The sequence below is a fragment of the Trachurus japonicus genome, chromosome 18 (assembly GCF_045865225.1).
Source record: "Trachurus japonicus isolate A0001 chromosome 18, Traja_1.0".
Taxonomy (NCBI): Eukaryota; Metazoa; Chordata; class Actinopteri; order Carangiformes; family Carangidae; genus Trachurus; species Trachurus japonicus.
In genome coordinates this window covers 11,314,895-11,329,712 of record NC_140924.1, presented here as the reverse complement: position 1 = coordinate 11,329,712, position 14,818 = coordinate 11,314,895, and the positions used below count along the sequence as shown (strand labels likewise).

General features: G+C 42.7%; 2 protein-coding genes and 1 pseudogene across 2 annotated transcripts; all 3 read left to right on the top strand.

The window, feature by feature from the left end:
- Nucleotides 1-631: 631 nt before the first annotated feature.
- Nucleotides 632-2,680, top strand: LOC146968760 (tripartite motif-containing protein 16-like; annotated as a pseudogene).
- Nucleotides 2,681-9,496: 6,816 nt separating this feature from the next.
- Nucleotides 9,497-12,379, top strand: LOC146968759 (tripartite motif-containing protein 16-like). The gene is made up of 2 exons (XM_085759311.1): nucleotides 9,497-11,006; nucleotides 12,375-12,379. The coding sequence occupies exons 1-2, from the start codon at nucleotides 9,497-9,499 to the stop codon at nucleotides 12,377-12,379; spliced, it is 1,515 nt and encodes a 504-aa protein (XP_085615437.1).
- A 451-nt stretch (nucleotides 12,380-12,830) lies between these two features.
- Nucleotides 12,831-14,528, top strand: LOC146968758 (E3 ubiquitin/ISG15 ligase TRIM25-like). The gene has a single exon (XM_085759010.1). It carries the CDS (start codon nucleotides 12,855-12,857, stop codon nucleotides 14,514-14,516), a length of 1,662 nt encoding a protein of 553 aa, XP_085615136.1. The 5' UTR covers nucleotides 12,831-12,854; the 3' UTR covers nucleotides 14,517-14,528.
- The last annotated feature ends 290 nt before the right edge of the window (nucleotides 14,529-14,818 follow it).

Genomic DNA, 14,818 nt, shown 5'->3' with positions numbered 1-14,818 from the left:
CCTCTTTTAAAAGTAGCCTACCTCTAAAGCAGTTGAATACAGTGATATTTATTTCACTGATAGGGAAGCACAGCTGAAGGTCACCTTGTATCAGATTTGAGAAAAACACAAAGTTCATCATTTTTATTGGCGTCTGTAGGGAGATTCACAGGACAAAACTACATCAGCAAACAGACATCCGATTAGGTCAGAATCACGTAGAAGTATTGGGTAGTTTAAAATGGAAAAGATCTTCAAATTTTTACGTTGATACTGTAAATGTTTGTGTGCTACTCACAACATTGAGTTTCATTATGATTAGTATGGTAAATCACAGTCTAAACAGACATGGACATAAACTGCAGCAGGCAGCAGTTTATGGTTTCTTACTGCAGTGGAGAGGTTCACAAACATAACTTGAACCAAGTCATGTGATACAGCTGCTTCTAACAGTAGGAAATGTGAGAGGACTTCATCAACACAGCAACCTAAAATGGCATTATTCATATTTGAATAGTTCAGGGTTAGTTTTGTGAATTAGATGTGTTAGGTTGAACTTTCTGTAAACAGGTGTCACACGTACTGCCTCAATAAAAACCCTTCCTGTCTTTGGATGACCAAAAAAGGCCACCCGCCTCATGTGATGCCGCCTCATGTGATGCCAGTCAGTGATTGTAAATTCATCAGGAAGTGAACTTTGTTTTCAGGTGCACAATAAAGCAGCATTTATTTGATAGTGACTCCACTGTGAGACGGGGCACAGAAGGTATCAGCTCGATGGTGAAAGGTTCATTATCATTGAAAATGACTGAAGTAGTTCTGTCTACCTGATCAACCGCTTCTATGTTTGTTGCCCACAAAAATAAGAAGTGTCTGTGTTTTGGTTTGGATCACTGGACTGTTTGGAAGTGAAGCTGTTTGACTCTCATTGGTTCATTGAGGTGAGATGGCGCAACAAGGAAATCAGGGCGACCGGGTAAAATATTGTTGTCCGATCTGTCTGGATCTACTGAAGGACCCGGTGACGATTCCCTGTGGACACAACTACTGCATGAGATGCATTAAAAGCCACTTTAGTAAAGAAGATCAGAGAGGGATCCACAGCTGTCCTCAGTGTGAAAAACAACATGTTAGCAGATTTGGTGGAGGAGCTGAAGAAGACTGGACTCCAAGCTGCTCTTCCTGATCGCTGCTATGCCAAATCTGGAGATGTGGCCTGCGACGTCTGCACTGGGAGGAAGCTGAAGGCCGTCAAGTCCTGTTGGCAATGTTTGGTGTCTTACTGTGAAAATCACCTCCAGCCTCACTATGAATTTGCTGCTTTTAAAAATCACAAGCTGGTTGCTCCTTCAAAGAGACTGAAAGAGAGCATCTGCTGTGATCACAATGAGTTGATGAAGTTGTTCTGCTGCACTGATAAGATGTGCATCTGTTATCTCTGTTCCACGAATAAACACAAAGGACACATAACAGTTTCAGCTGAAGAAAAGAGGACTGAGAAGCAGAAAAGGCTTGATGCAAGTCAACAAATCACAAATCCAGAAGAGAATCCAGACCAGAGAGGTGGAAGTGAAGGTCCTTCAACAGGAGATGGAGGCTATCAAGCAGTCTGCAGATAAAACTGTGGAGGACTGTGACAAGATCCTCAATGAGCTGATCCGTGTCATCACGGAAGAAATTTCCAAAGTGAGGCAGCAGATCAGGTCTGAGCAGAGAACTGAAGTGACTCGAGCCAAGAATCTTAAGAAGAAGCTAGAGCAGGAGATCACTGAGCTGAGGAGGAACGAGGCCGAGCTGAAGGAACTCTGTCGCACTGAGGACCACACAGAATTTCTACTCAGTTATCTATTGAAGTCAAAGGTCAGAGGTGATGCAGCCTCACCAAACATCAAAATCCGTCCTCTGAGCTACTTTCAGGATGTGAGAGCAGTTTTGTCAAAGACCAGAGAGGATATAGAGCTGAGCATCCTTGTTGAGGACTGGTGGAAGATATCACTGATGGTGAGATCAGTGGACAGTTTGCTGCCTAAAGCAGAGCCCAAGACCAGGGATGAGTTTCTGAAATATTCATATCAAATGGCGCTCGATCCTGCCGCAGTTCACAATGAGCTGCTTCAGTATGATAAGAAAATAAAATTAACAGGGTTATCTCTACCTCCAATGATCTCTTCTAATATGTCAGTCATAGAGAGGCAGCAGGTCCTGAGTAGAGAGAGTCTGACCGGACGTTGTTACTGGGAGGTGCAGTGGAGCGGAGGAGGAGTTTCAGTAGCAGTGGCATACAATAATATGGGGATAGATAAGAGTGGGTTTGGAAACAATAGCCATTCATGGGCGTTAGATTGCTACGGACTGAGTTATGAGTTCAGACATGACAGCGTTAAAACTCGCATCTCAGGTCCTCTGTCCTCCAGAGTGGGAGTGTATCTTGACACCAGGGAAGGTATCTTGTCCTTCTACAGTGTTTCTGACACCATGACTCTACTCCACAGAGTCCAGACCACGTTCACAGAGCCTCTCTATGCTGGACTTTGGGTTTGGAAGAGTTTATTTTACAGTACCTCTGCAGACATGATTCAGCAGCTAGAGTAGATATGGGGTACTAGAAAGTACTTCACAGAGACCAAATGTCAATGTGGGCAGGACTTAAATATCCTCATGTGATTTTCCTTTGATGTGGTTTCAGGTTGTAGGTCAGTGACCTTGTGTGTACACGTAGCTATCATATGACATAAAAGATGAGCATTCATCCATATAAAATGTAACCTGTTACATAATGTTGCAATGTTTTTTTCATTATTTCTTCTTTATAAGGCATCAGTCATCACAATTTTCACACAGCTGAATAGTTTATCAGATTTAATTTTTTGTCATATTCGTATTGTGTTGTAACATGTAATCAATAGCCTACTCTGATCAATACAAATAATTTGTTACATTACTTTAATTATCTGTGAAAATATAATATGTGATGTGCTGTGACTAATCTGTTAGTCTTTCAAAAAAGAATGAATAAAGGTAATTAAGTATCAAAATATGAGTTATTCCTTATGTCCATTGCATGAATGCAGCACTGATCAGGTAGTGTACGTTTGACAGGACAAACACTGATACAAAAAAAAGTGGGTGGAGATTGGAAGGCCAAAGCCAAACTCACCAAGGACAAACATGACTCTGTGGTGCATTCAGGTAATGCCTTCAAGTGTTACCCTAAAGGATGGTGGATTCAAACTCACCCCAACAATTTCCCTCTCACCTCATCAAGGATTTATCACCTACTTGTTCTGAGAGGGAAAAGTTTAGGAAATGAACGGTGAAACTCACTGAATTGTCCTTAAAGTCACATACCCAACAGTACACACCCGTACATTATTGCTGTGATCAGGCGCTCATACACAGGTTGTTCCAGTCAGTGCTTATCAGTCAAAGGAAGTGCGTTTTCATTTGCATCAGAGGGCAGTATTTATCTCCGAGCAAATCTATTTGAGTTCACTGTGTCTGAGATGTGGCTCACAAAAGGTTCAGTTCGACCAGGAGTCAGTCGAAAGCTTTTCTTGCAGACATAAAGAAGAAGAAGAACTCTGTTCTGGTTTTTCTTCAGGACTGTTTTTATCTGGAAGTGAAGCTGTTTGACTTTCATTGTTTCACTAAAGTGAGATGGCGCAACAAGGAAATCAGAGCGACTGGGTAAAATGTTGTTGTCTGATCTGTCTGGATCTACTGAAGGACCCGGTGACGATTCCCTGTGGACACAACTACTGCATGAGATGCATTAAAATCCACTTTGATGGAGAAGATCAGAGAGGGATCCACAGCTGTCCTCAGTGTAGGGAGACTTTCAGGCCAAGGCCTCAACTGGTGAAAAACACCATGTTAGCAGATTTAGTGGAGGATCGGAAGAAGACTGGACTCCAAGCTTCTCCTTCTGATCACTGCTACGCTGGACCTGAAGATGTGGCCTGTGACGTCTGCACTGGGAGGAAGCTGAAGGCCGTCAAGTCCTGTTGGCAATGTCTGGTGTCTTACTGTGAGAATCACCTCCAGCCTCACTATGAATCTGCTGCTTTTCAAAATCATAAGCTGGTCGTTCCCTCCAAGAAACTGAAAGAGAGCATCTGCTCTGACCACAACGAGGTGATGAAGATGTTCTGGCAGAAACAGCTTGATGCAAGTCTGAAACAAATCCAGAAGAGTATCCAGACCAGAGAGGAGAAAGTGAAGGTCCTTCAACAGGAGGTGGAGGGCATCAATCAGTCTGCTGATACAACTGTGGAGGACTGTGACGAGATCCTCAATGAGCTGATTTGCCTCATCAAGAAGAGAAGGTCTGAACTGAGGCAGATGATCAGGTCTGAGCAGAGAACTGAAGTGACTCGAGTCAAAGATCTTATGAAGAAGCTGGAGCAGGAGATCACTGAGCTGAGGAGGAAGGAGGCCGAACTGAAGGAGCTCTGTCGCACCGAGGACCACACAGAATTTATACCCAGTTACCCATTGAAGACACAGATCAGAGGTGATACAGCCTCACTAAATATCAAAATCTGTCCTCTGAGCTACTTTGAGGACGTGAAAGCAGCTTTGTCAAAGGCCAGAGAGGAAATACAGCAGAGCATCCTTGGTGAGGACTGGTGGAAGATGACACTGATGGTGAGATCAGTGGATGTTTTGCTGCCTAAAGCAGAGCCCAAGACCAGGGATGAGTTTCTGAAATATTCATATCGAATGGCACTGGTTCCAGCCGCAGCCCACTTTCAGCTGTATATGTTTGATAAGAAAATAGAAGTATCAAGGGTATCAATACCTGCAATGATCTTTTCTGATAGGTCAATCACAGAGAGGCAGCAGTTTCTGAGTAGCGAGAGTCTGACGGCACGTTGTTACTGGGAGGTGCAGTGGAGCGGAGGAGGAGTTTCAGTAGCAGTGGCATACAAGAATATGGGGATAGATAAGAGTGGGTTTGGAGACAATAGGCAGTCGTGGGCGTTAGATTGCTACGGACAGAGATATGAGTTCAGACATAACAGCGTTAAAACTCGCATCTCAGGTCCTCCGTCCTCCAGAGTGGGGGTGTATCTTGACACCAGGGCAGGTATCTTGTCCTTCTACAGTGTCTCTAACACCATGACTCTACTCCACAGAGTCCAGACCAGGTTCACCGAGCCCCTCTATGGTGGACTTTGGATTTGGAAGAGTTTATTTTACAGTACCTCTGCAGAGATGATTAATCTAGGGTAGATATGGGGTACTAGAAAGTACTTCACAGAGACCAAATGTCAATGTGGGCAGGACTTAAATATCCTCATGTGATTTTCCTTTGATGTGCTTTCAGGTTGTAGGTCAGTGACCTTGTGTGCACGTAGCTATCGACATAAAAGATGAGCATTCAGGATATAAAATGTGACCTGCTACATAATGTTGTAATGTTTTTTTTTATTTATTTATTCTTTATAAGGCATCAGTCATCACAATTTTCACACAGCTGAATAGTTGATCAGATTTAATTTTTTGTCATATTCGTAGTGTTGTAAGATGTAATCAATACTCTGATCAATACAAAATAATTTCTTACTTTACTTTAATTATCTGTGAATACTTAATATATGTGATGTGCTGTGACTAATCTGTTAGTGTTTCAAGAAAGAATGAATAAAGGTGATTAAGTCTCAAAATGAGTTATTTCTTGTGTCCATTGCATGAGTGCAGCACTGATCAGGTAGTGTATGTTTGACAGTAGAAATGATGATGCGGAAGAGGAGATAGATATGAAGATAGACACAGAGGATGAGGTGTTTGGGGCTTTCTGTTGCTTTCTGCTGTGAGTTTTACCCCAAAGGACTAAAACCTGCATCTGAAATTTAAAATGCAACTTTCACTACTGGACAAATATGAATTTGTAGGTTACCCAAAAGTAAGGAAATTTCTTACATATCCTTTATCTGCATCAGAGCCTTTACTCAGCAGAGTATCAACCTGTAACTCACAAATCTTTTTGGCTCTACCCAGTCAATACAAATGAAATACCAGAAGTCGGCCAGTAGATGGCACACATTTTCAAATATAATTCACTCTAAAGCAGAAACCAAGGCAGAGAGAAATGAAAGCTATGAAACACAACATCTGAATCTCTATTTAAAGCACCTTGATTGAGTGATCTGATTGGCTCTTAGTGCAAATTGAACCTTTTTTCAGACGTGACTTTAGTGACCACCGGTGGTGACATCAGAAATTACACTTAATGGCAGAAACAACAGCAAGAAACTTCTCAACACTTCTGACCCCCCCCCCCCCCCCCCCTCCCCACACACGGCCGACAAGTCTGTCGCCTCTCGTCGGCCACAGTGAGACACACCGCCCCAACTACTGCCGAACAGAGCAATTGAGTGGCGAGGACTCCCATAGAAATACAGACCAAGTCTAAGTCATAAAGTGGTAGGCTCATAATCTTTGCCATGTACAGTAAACATGTTGACTCAACAAAATAAAATGTATTAGACTGATCGGTTCATTGTAAAACATTTATTTATTTACGTAAATGTGGTAATTTCAGTACGTAGCCCACAGGCAGCCTGCTCACTTTTCATTCAAACAAACTAATGCCACTGCCACAGTTGTTAAATTTCATCAGACCAACATTAATCTCTTAAAAACAATTTAACCAGCCAGCGGTAAACCTCTAAAAGCGTGCGGGATCCCCCGGGATGAGGACGGAGCTCTGCCCCGGCAGATCAGGTCAGTAGAGTCCCTGGTCGCGGCTTCCACAGACTGTAGATTTCTGTTAGCCCATTTATGGTGTTTTACATTATACGCTAGCATTAAGCTAGCAGACTTTATATGCTTAATTGTGACACTAGCTGTGTGTGTTTTGAACGTTGTTTCACACTATGTGGGTTTGATTGAATATCTTTGATGCTTAAATATTGCCGCTTAATATATTGCTTTACTTCTCTTTTTATTTTGTGTGCCATTTTTACTGAAGGACAGGCGGGGAGCATACGTCAGTCCGACTGCCCAAAAGTCCAACAGCTCATTTCTCCGACTACCCATTCTACAGTGTTAAGGTTAGGTTTAGGGTAAGGTTAAATAGAGCTACTTAAGTCGGAGAAGTGGGAGGTCGGACTAATGGACGCAAAAATAAAGAAATGTATGGTCGGAGAAATGGGTAGTCGGACAGACGCCATGCGCCCAGGACAGGCTAGGGCACCGTTTGTTTACTGTGGTCACTTCCGCCCCTCCCACACACCATGCTGATTCGCTTAGGGCACCGCCAATCAGAATCGTCATAGCAAGCACACAGCCAATCATAGTACCCGACCAATCTACTCTCCCGACGGCCGACGAGCCCCGACTGAGCATGTTGAATCGGCCCCGACGAGACCCGACAAGACCTGACGGCTTCCGACGGTCCCCGACGCAGATGAATGCACCAAACAGACGAGGACCCGACACCGTCCGACGAGACCCGACGCCCGGCTGTTGGGCCGGTGTGTTCCTGGCTTTAAATGTCGTTTGGTGAGAAAAAGGAGTGGACACATATTTTCTGACCTACTGCGGCTAATCCTGTTTTTTGACTTTCGATTCTCCTCAGTTGTGTCTCTCTTTGTCAGTGTCATGTCATAATTGTCGGCTACTTTGCATACTTTATAGGCTTTGTCTTCTCGGTAATATGCGGGAGCACTGGTCAGGTGGCATACCTGAATGTGTTGGCGTGTGTGTGTGTTGGGGGAGAGTTGTTTATGCCAAGAAAAGCTCATGTAACAATAAAATATGTGAATTAAGGTGTGTGGCTGACTGATACATACGAGCTGAGACTTTAATAGTAAAGAAAACAAGAAGAAAAGGTGTGGTTTAAAAAAATAGTCATAGAAAATTATACAATTGTTTCAGGCCACGCCCCTTTGTGCCACATGTGTCTCTGTGGCGCAATCGGCTGTTAACTGAAAGGTTGGTGGTTCGAGCCCACCCAGGGACGGTTCACTCTTAGTTTAATGATGAAACATGATGTAAAACCTGTTCACTTGACATTGTAAGGCAATATTCTGCATAACTACATTGTCAACAGTTATGCCCACAATGACAGAAAGGTCAAAGGTTGAACATTGACAAGACAGACGACAAGAAGTAACATATGTTATCAGAAACTTGAGTTTTATACCTAATGTAATATACCACTCAGAAAGTTTTTGGTTTTAGAGGACAGACAGGAACCTGTAAAAACAAGGCTGAAGCATAGAAAAAAAAGAAAAAAAGTGGTTGGTGATTCGAGACCAAGGCTAGCGCCAAAACCAAGTAACAAAGTCTCTGTGATGCAATTGGTTCGGCTGTTAACCGAAAGGTTGGTGGTTCAAGCCCGTTTTAGATACAGAGGTATAAGATAGATAATCTTTATTCCGGACTCAGGTCCATTAAAACATTAAAAGAGAGAATACAAAGACACATACAATACAATATAAGAGTTCACAAAACTGGAAGAAAAAAAAGTTACTGAGTGGTGAATCCCAAGTCAACAAATGTAAAACCTTAGAGACATTGTCAAACCCCAAAATGCAAATATAAGTCCATAAATTCATGTGTTTGTCAGCTATTCCATATATTTACAATTAAATTAGTCAACAAGTAGAAACACTATTATTGTTGTATGAGGTCCAGAGGGGAAAAAAACCAACAACAGTAGAAATCACAAACACAGAAGGGGAGTGGATCGAAGTTTGTGGCCACGCCCCCTTTCTTTAAACAGGTCTCTGTGGCGCAATCGGCTAGCACGTTCGGCTGTTAACCGAAAGGTTGGTGGTTCGAGCCCACCCAGTGACGATTGTTTCTTAGCACTACAATAAAACTGCTCTCTGAGGTTGCAAGGTGTGCTGCCAACTGTGATGTCTGCGATCATACCACTGTGTACCATAGACAGCTCCAAACATTGTCTACCTAATACATAATATAGCATGTGGGGTGAGGCCTAGAAAAAAAAACAATGATACAAAAAAAGTGGGTGGAGATTGGAAGGCCAAGGCCAAACTCACTAAGGACAAACATGTCTCTGAGGTGCATTCAGGTAACGCCTTCAAATGTTAACCTAAAGGATGGTGGATTCAAACTCACCCCAACAGTTTCCCTCTCACATCATCAAGGATTTACCTACTTGTTCTGAGAGGGAAGAGTTTAGGAAATGAACAGTGAAACTCACTGAAATGTCCTTATAGACAGTCACAAACCCGACAGTACACACCCGTACATTCTTGCTGTGATCAGGTGCTCATGCACAGGTTGTCCCAGTCAGTGCTATATAATAGAAGGAAGTGTGTCTTAATTTGCATGGCAGTAGCCTATTTATCTGAGAGCGAAACTATTTGAGTTCACTGGGTCTTAGATGTGGCTCAGAAAAGGTATCAGCTCGACCAGGAATAGATCGAAAGCTTTTCTTGCAGACATAAAGAAGAAGAACCGTGTTTTGGTTTGGATCGCTGGACTGTGGTTATCAGGAAATTAAGCTGTTCGACTTTAATTAATTCTGAGCTGTAAAATGGCGCAACAAGGAAATCAGAGACACAGGGAAACCATTTGCTGTTCAGTCTGTCTGGATCTACTAAAGGACCCGGTGACGATTCCCTGTGGACATAACTACTGCATGAGATGCATTAAAAGCCACTTTGATGGAGAAGATCAGAAAGGAATCCACAGCTGTCCTCAGTGTAGGGAGACTTTCAAACCCAGGCCTGAACTAGTGAAAAACACCATGTTAGCAGATTTAGTGGAGGATCTGAAGAAGACTGGACTCCAAGTTGCTCCTGCTGATCACTGCTATGCCAGATCTGGAGATGTGGCTTGTGATTTTTGTACTGGGAGGAAGCTGAAGGCCGTCAAGTCCTGTTGGCAATGTCTGGTGTCTTACTGTGAGAATCACCTCCAGCCTCACTATGAATCTGCTGCTTTTAGAAATCACAAGCTGGTTGCTCCTTCCAAGAGACTGAAAGAGAGCATCTGCTGTGATCACGATGAGGTGATGAAGATGTTCTGCTGCACTGATAAGATGTGTATCTGTTATCTCTGTTCCATGGACAAACACAAAGGACACATAACAATTTCAGCTGAAGAGGAGAGGACTGGGAGGCAGAAACAGCTTGATGACAGTCTGCAAGAAATCCAGACCAGAGAGGAGGAAGTGAAGGTCCTTCAACAGGAGGTGGAGGCCATCAAACAGGCTGCAGATAAAACTGTGGAGGACTGTGATGAGATCCTCAATGAGCTGATCCGTCTCATCATGGAAAAAGTTTCCAAAGTGAGGCAGCAGATCAGGTCCGAGCAGAGAACTGAAATGACTCGAGCCAAAGAATTTAAGATGAAGCTGGAGCAGGAGCTCACTGAGCTGAGGAGGAACGAGGCCGAGCTGAAGGAACTCTGTCGCACAGAGGACCACACAGCATTTATACTCAGTTACCCATTTAGGCCACAGATCAGAGTTACAGCCTCACTAAACCTCAATGTCCGTCCTCTGAGCTACTTTGAGGACGTGAAAGTAGCTTTGTCAAAGACCAGAGATGAAATACAGCGGAGCATCCTTGGTGAGCAATGGTGGAAGATATCACTGATGGTGAAATCAGTGGATGTTTTGCTGCCTAAAGCAGAGCCCAAGACCAGAGATGAGTTTCTGAAATATTCATATCGAATGGCACTGGTTCCAGCCGCAGCCCACTTTCAGCTGTATATGTTTGATAAGAAAATAGAAGTATCAAGGGTATCAATACCTGCAGTGATCTTTTCTGATGGGCCAATCACAGAGAGGCAGCAGTTTCTGAGTAGTGAGAGTCTGACGGCACGTTGTTACTGGGAGGTGCAGTGGAGCGGAGGAGGAGTTTCAGTAGCAGTGGCATACAAGAATATGGGGATAGATAAGAGTGGGTTTGGAGACAATAGGCAGTCGTGGGCGTTAGATTGCTACGGACAGAGTTATGTGTTCAGACATAACAGCGTTAAAACTCGCATCTCTGGTCCTCTGTCCTCCAAAGTGGGAGTGTATCTTGACTCCAGGGCAGGTATCTTGTCCTTCTACAGTGTCTCTAACACCATGACTCTACTCCACACAGTCCAGACCACGTTTACCGAGCCCCTCTATGGTGGACTTTGGATTTGGAAGAGTTTATTTTACAGTACCTCTGCAGAGATGATTCATCTAGAGTAGATATGGGGAACTAGAAAGTACTTCACAGAGACCAAATGTCAATGTGGGCAGGACTTAAATATCCTCATGTGATTTTCATGTGATGTGGTTTCAGGTTGTAGGTCAGTGACCTTGTGTGTACACGTAGCTATCATGACATAAAAGATGAGCATTCATCCATATAAAATGTAACCTGCTACATAATGTTGTAATGTTTTTATTTCATTTCTTCTTTATAAGGCATCAGTCATCACAATTTTCACACAGCTGAATAATATAATAGTTTTTGTCATATTCGTACTGTGTTGTAAGATGTAATCAATACTCAATCAATACAAAATGATTTGTTACTTTACTTTGATTATCCGTGAATACCTAATGCATGTGATATGCTGTGTATAATCTGTTAGTGTTTCAAGAAAGAATGAATAAAGGTGATTAAGTATCAAAATGAATTGTTTCTTGTGTCCATTGCATGAATGCAGCACTGATCAGGTAGTGTATGTTTGTGAGTAGAAATGATGATGCAGAAGAGGAGATGGATATGACAGACAGAGGATGAGGTGTTTGGGGCTTTCTGTTGTGAGTTTTATCCCAAAGGACTAAAACCTGCATCTGAAATTCAAAATGCAACTTTCACTACTGGACAAATATTAATTTATGGGTTAACCAAAAGTAAGGAAATTTCTTACATATCATTTATCTGCATCAGAGCCTTTACTCAGCAGAGTATCAACCTGTAACTCACAAAGCTCATTTTGGCTAAATGAAATGCCAGAAGTCGGCCAGTAGATGGCACAAATCTTCAAATATTATTCACTTCAAAGCAGAAACCAAGGCAGAGAGAAATGAAAGCTATTGTACACAAACCTCTGAACCTCTTTTTAAAGCACCTTGATTGAGTGATCGGGTTGGCTCTTAGTTGGGTTGTTGTCAGGTTTTGATATGTTCCTTAGAGACTATCATCAATAAGATCAATTTGTCTCTAGGTTTATTCATTGGACTATTTCTGCAGCATTGCAGTGTCTTAGACAAATACAAATCTGGGATTTTATTGTAATAAATCAGTGCAGCAGTATGATTGAGACAAAACACAGTGTTCAGTAAATTCTTATGTTTTTTATTCTGTCGAAGCAACAAAACGCTCAAAAAACTTCTTGAATGAATGACGTAAAAGAACAGCTCAAGATACACAACAACAACATTTTAATCATTTGTCTTCCCTTGTTTTGTCTCTCCTCAGCATGAGTCAGCTCCTATCTCACAGGTGCAAAAATTGCAAACAAAGATTGATGGCTAGTGTGGCTACTGTACATTATGATACAGTATTACATCAGCATTTTGCAGATATTGTTAGCTGTCCTTAAAAAAAAGTTGTCTCAAGACAATAGCTACTGCATTTTACTAAACTAACAGGTTGAAAAAAAATGTTTGGGTGGGGGAGTCCCCAAGCAGAAACCAGCCTGCCTGTGGGGCTGCCCATTGTGTACTTGTCAAAAAGTAAATAGCTTGTGATTTCGTTTTCTAAAACCACGTGAATTTTGTCTTTGGTTTCAAACTATATAGTGAAAATAATGAACTCCATAAAACAAATTGCCAGAAATCAATGCCATTAGAGGGCAGTGTTTAGCTTTTGTTGGCCACATGAAGGGGGACTGTGTTTTGGTTTGCGTCACTGTCTGAAAGTGAAACTGTTTAACTTTCACTGTTGCAGTGAGGTGAAATGGCGCAGCAAGGAATTCAGAGCGACCAGGAAAGAATTTGCTGTTCAATCTGTCTGGATCTACTGAAGGACCCGGTGACGATTCCCTGTGGACACAACTACTGCATGAGATGCATTAAAAGCCACTTTGATGGAGAAGATCAGAGAGGAATCCACAGCTGTCCTCAGTGTAGGGAGACTTTCAGGCCGAGGCCTCAACTGGTGAAAAACACCATGTTAGCAGATTTAGTGGAGGAGCTTAAGAAGACTGGACTCCAAGCTGCTCCTGCTGATCACTGCTACGCTGGACCTGGAGATGTGGCCTGTGACGTCTGCACTGGGAGGAAGCTGAAGGCCGTCAAGTCCTGTTGGCAATGTCTGGTGTCTTACTGTGAGAATCACCTCCAGCCTCACTATGAATCTGCTGCTTTTAGAAATCACAAGCTGGTTGCTCCTTCCAAGAGACTGAAAGAGAGCATCTGCTGTGATCACGATGAGGTGATGAAGATGTTCTGCTGCACTGATAAGATGTGTATCTGTTATCTCTGTTTCATGGACAAACACAAATTCCACAGGACTGTTTCAGCTGAAGAGGAGAGGACTGGGAGGCAGAAAGAGCTTGATGCAAGTCTGAAACAAATCCAGCAGAGAATCCAGACCAGAGAGGAGGAAGTGAAGGTCCTTCAACAGGAGGTGGAGGGCATCAATCAGTCTGCTGATACAACTGTGGAGGACTGTGACAAGATCCTCAATGAGCTGATCCGTCTCATCACGGAAAAAGTTTCCAAAGTGAGGCAGCAGATCAGGTCTGAGCAGAGAACTGAAGTGACTCGAGCCAAAGAGTTTAAGAAGAAGCTGGAGCAGGAGATCACTGAGCTGAGGAGGAACGAGGCCGAGCTGAAGGAGCTCTGTCGCACAGAGGACCACACAGAATTTCTACTCAGTTACCCATTGAAGTCAAAGGTCAGTGACGACTTACCACCAGACTCATCAAACATCAAAATCCGTCCTCTGAGCTACTTTGAGGACGTGAAAGCAGCTTTGTCAAAGACCAGAGAGGAAATACAGCAGAGCATCCTTGGTGAGGACTGGTGGAAAATGTCACTGATGGTGAAATCAGTGGATGTTTTGCTGCCTAAAGCAGAGCCCAAGACCAGGGATGAGTTTTTAAAATATTCATATCAAATGACACTGGATCCAGCCACAGTTCACAATCAGCTCTTTCTATGTGATAAGAAAAGAAAAGTATCAGGGGGAAATTTACCTGCAATTATCTCTTCTAATACGCAGCAGGCCCTGAGTAGAGAGAGTCTGACCGGACGTTGCTACTGGGAGGTGGAGTGGAGCGGAAGAGGAGTTTCAGTAGCAGTGGCATACAAGAATTCCTATGGAGTCAATGGTGGATTTGGAAACAATAAGAAGTCATGGGCATTAGATTGCTACGGACAGAGTTATGAGTTCAGACATGACAGTGTTAAAACACAAATCTCCAGTCCTCGGTCCTCTAGAGTGGGGATGTATCTTGACACCAGGGCAGGTATCTTGTCCTTCTACAGTGTTTCTGACTCCATGACTCTACTCCACAGAGTCCAGACCACGTTCACTGAGCCCCTCTATGCTGGACTTTGGATTTGGTCGAGTTTTTGGGGCAGTTCCACAGCCAAGTTTATTGAGCTTGAGTAGACAGGAGATTAATAGTTTATCAGGTTTAATGTTTTATTGTTATATTTGCACTTAGCTGTGTAACATGTAATCAACACTCTGATTGATACAAAATAATTTGTTACTTTACTTAATTATATCTGATTATTAACCTCATGTGATATGTTGTTACTAAACTGTTAGTGTTCCAAGAAAGAATGAATAAAGTTTATTTAGTATAAAAATACTTTCACTATAAATATGAATTTATAGGTCACCCAACTGTAGAGAAATGTCTTATATCCTTTATCTGTTCTTCTGAGACTATCATCAGTATTGATTGA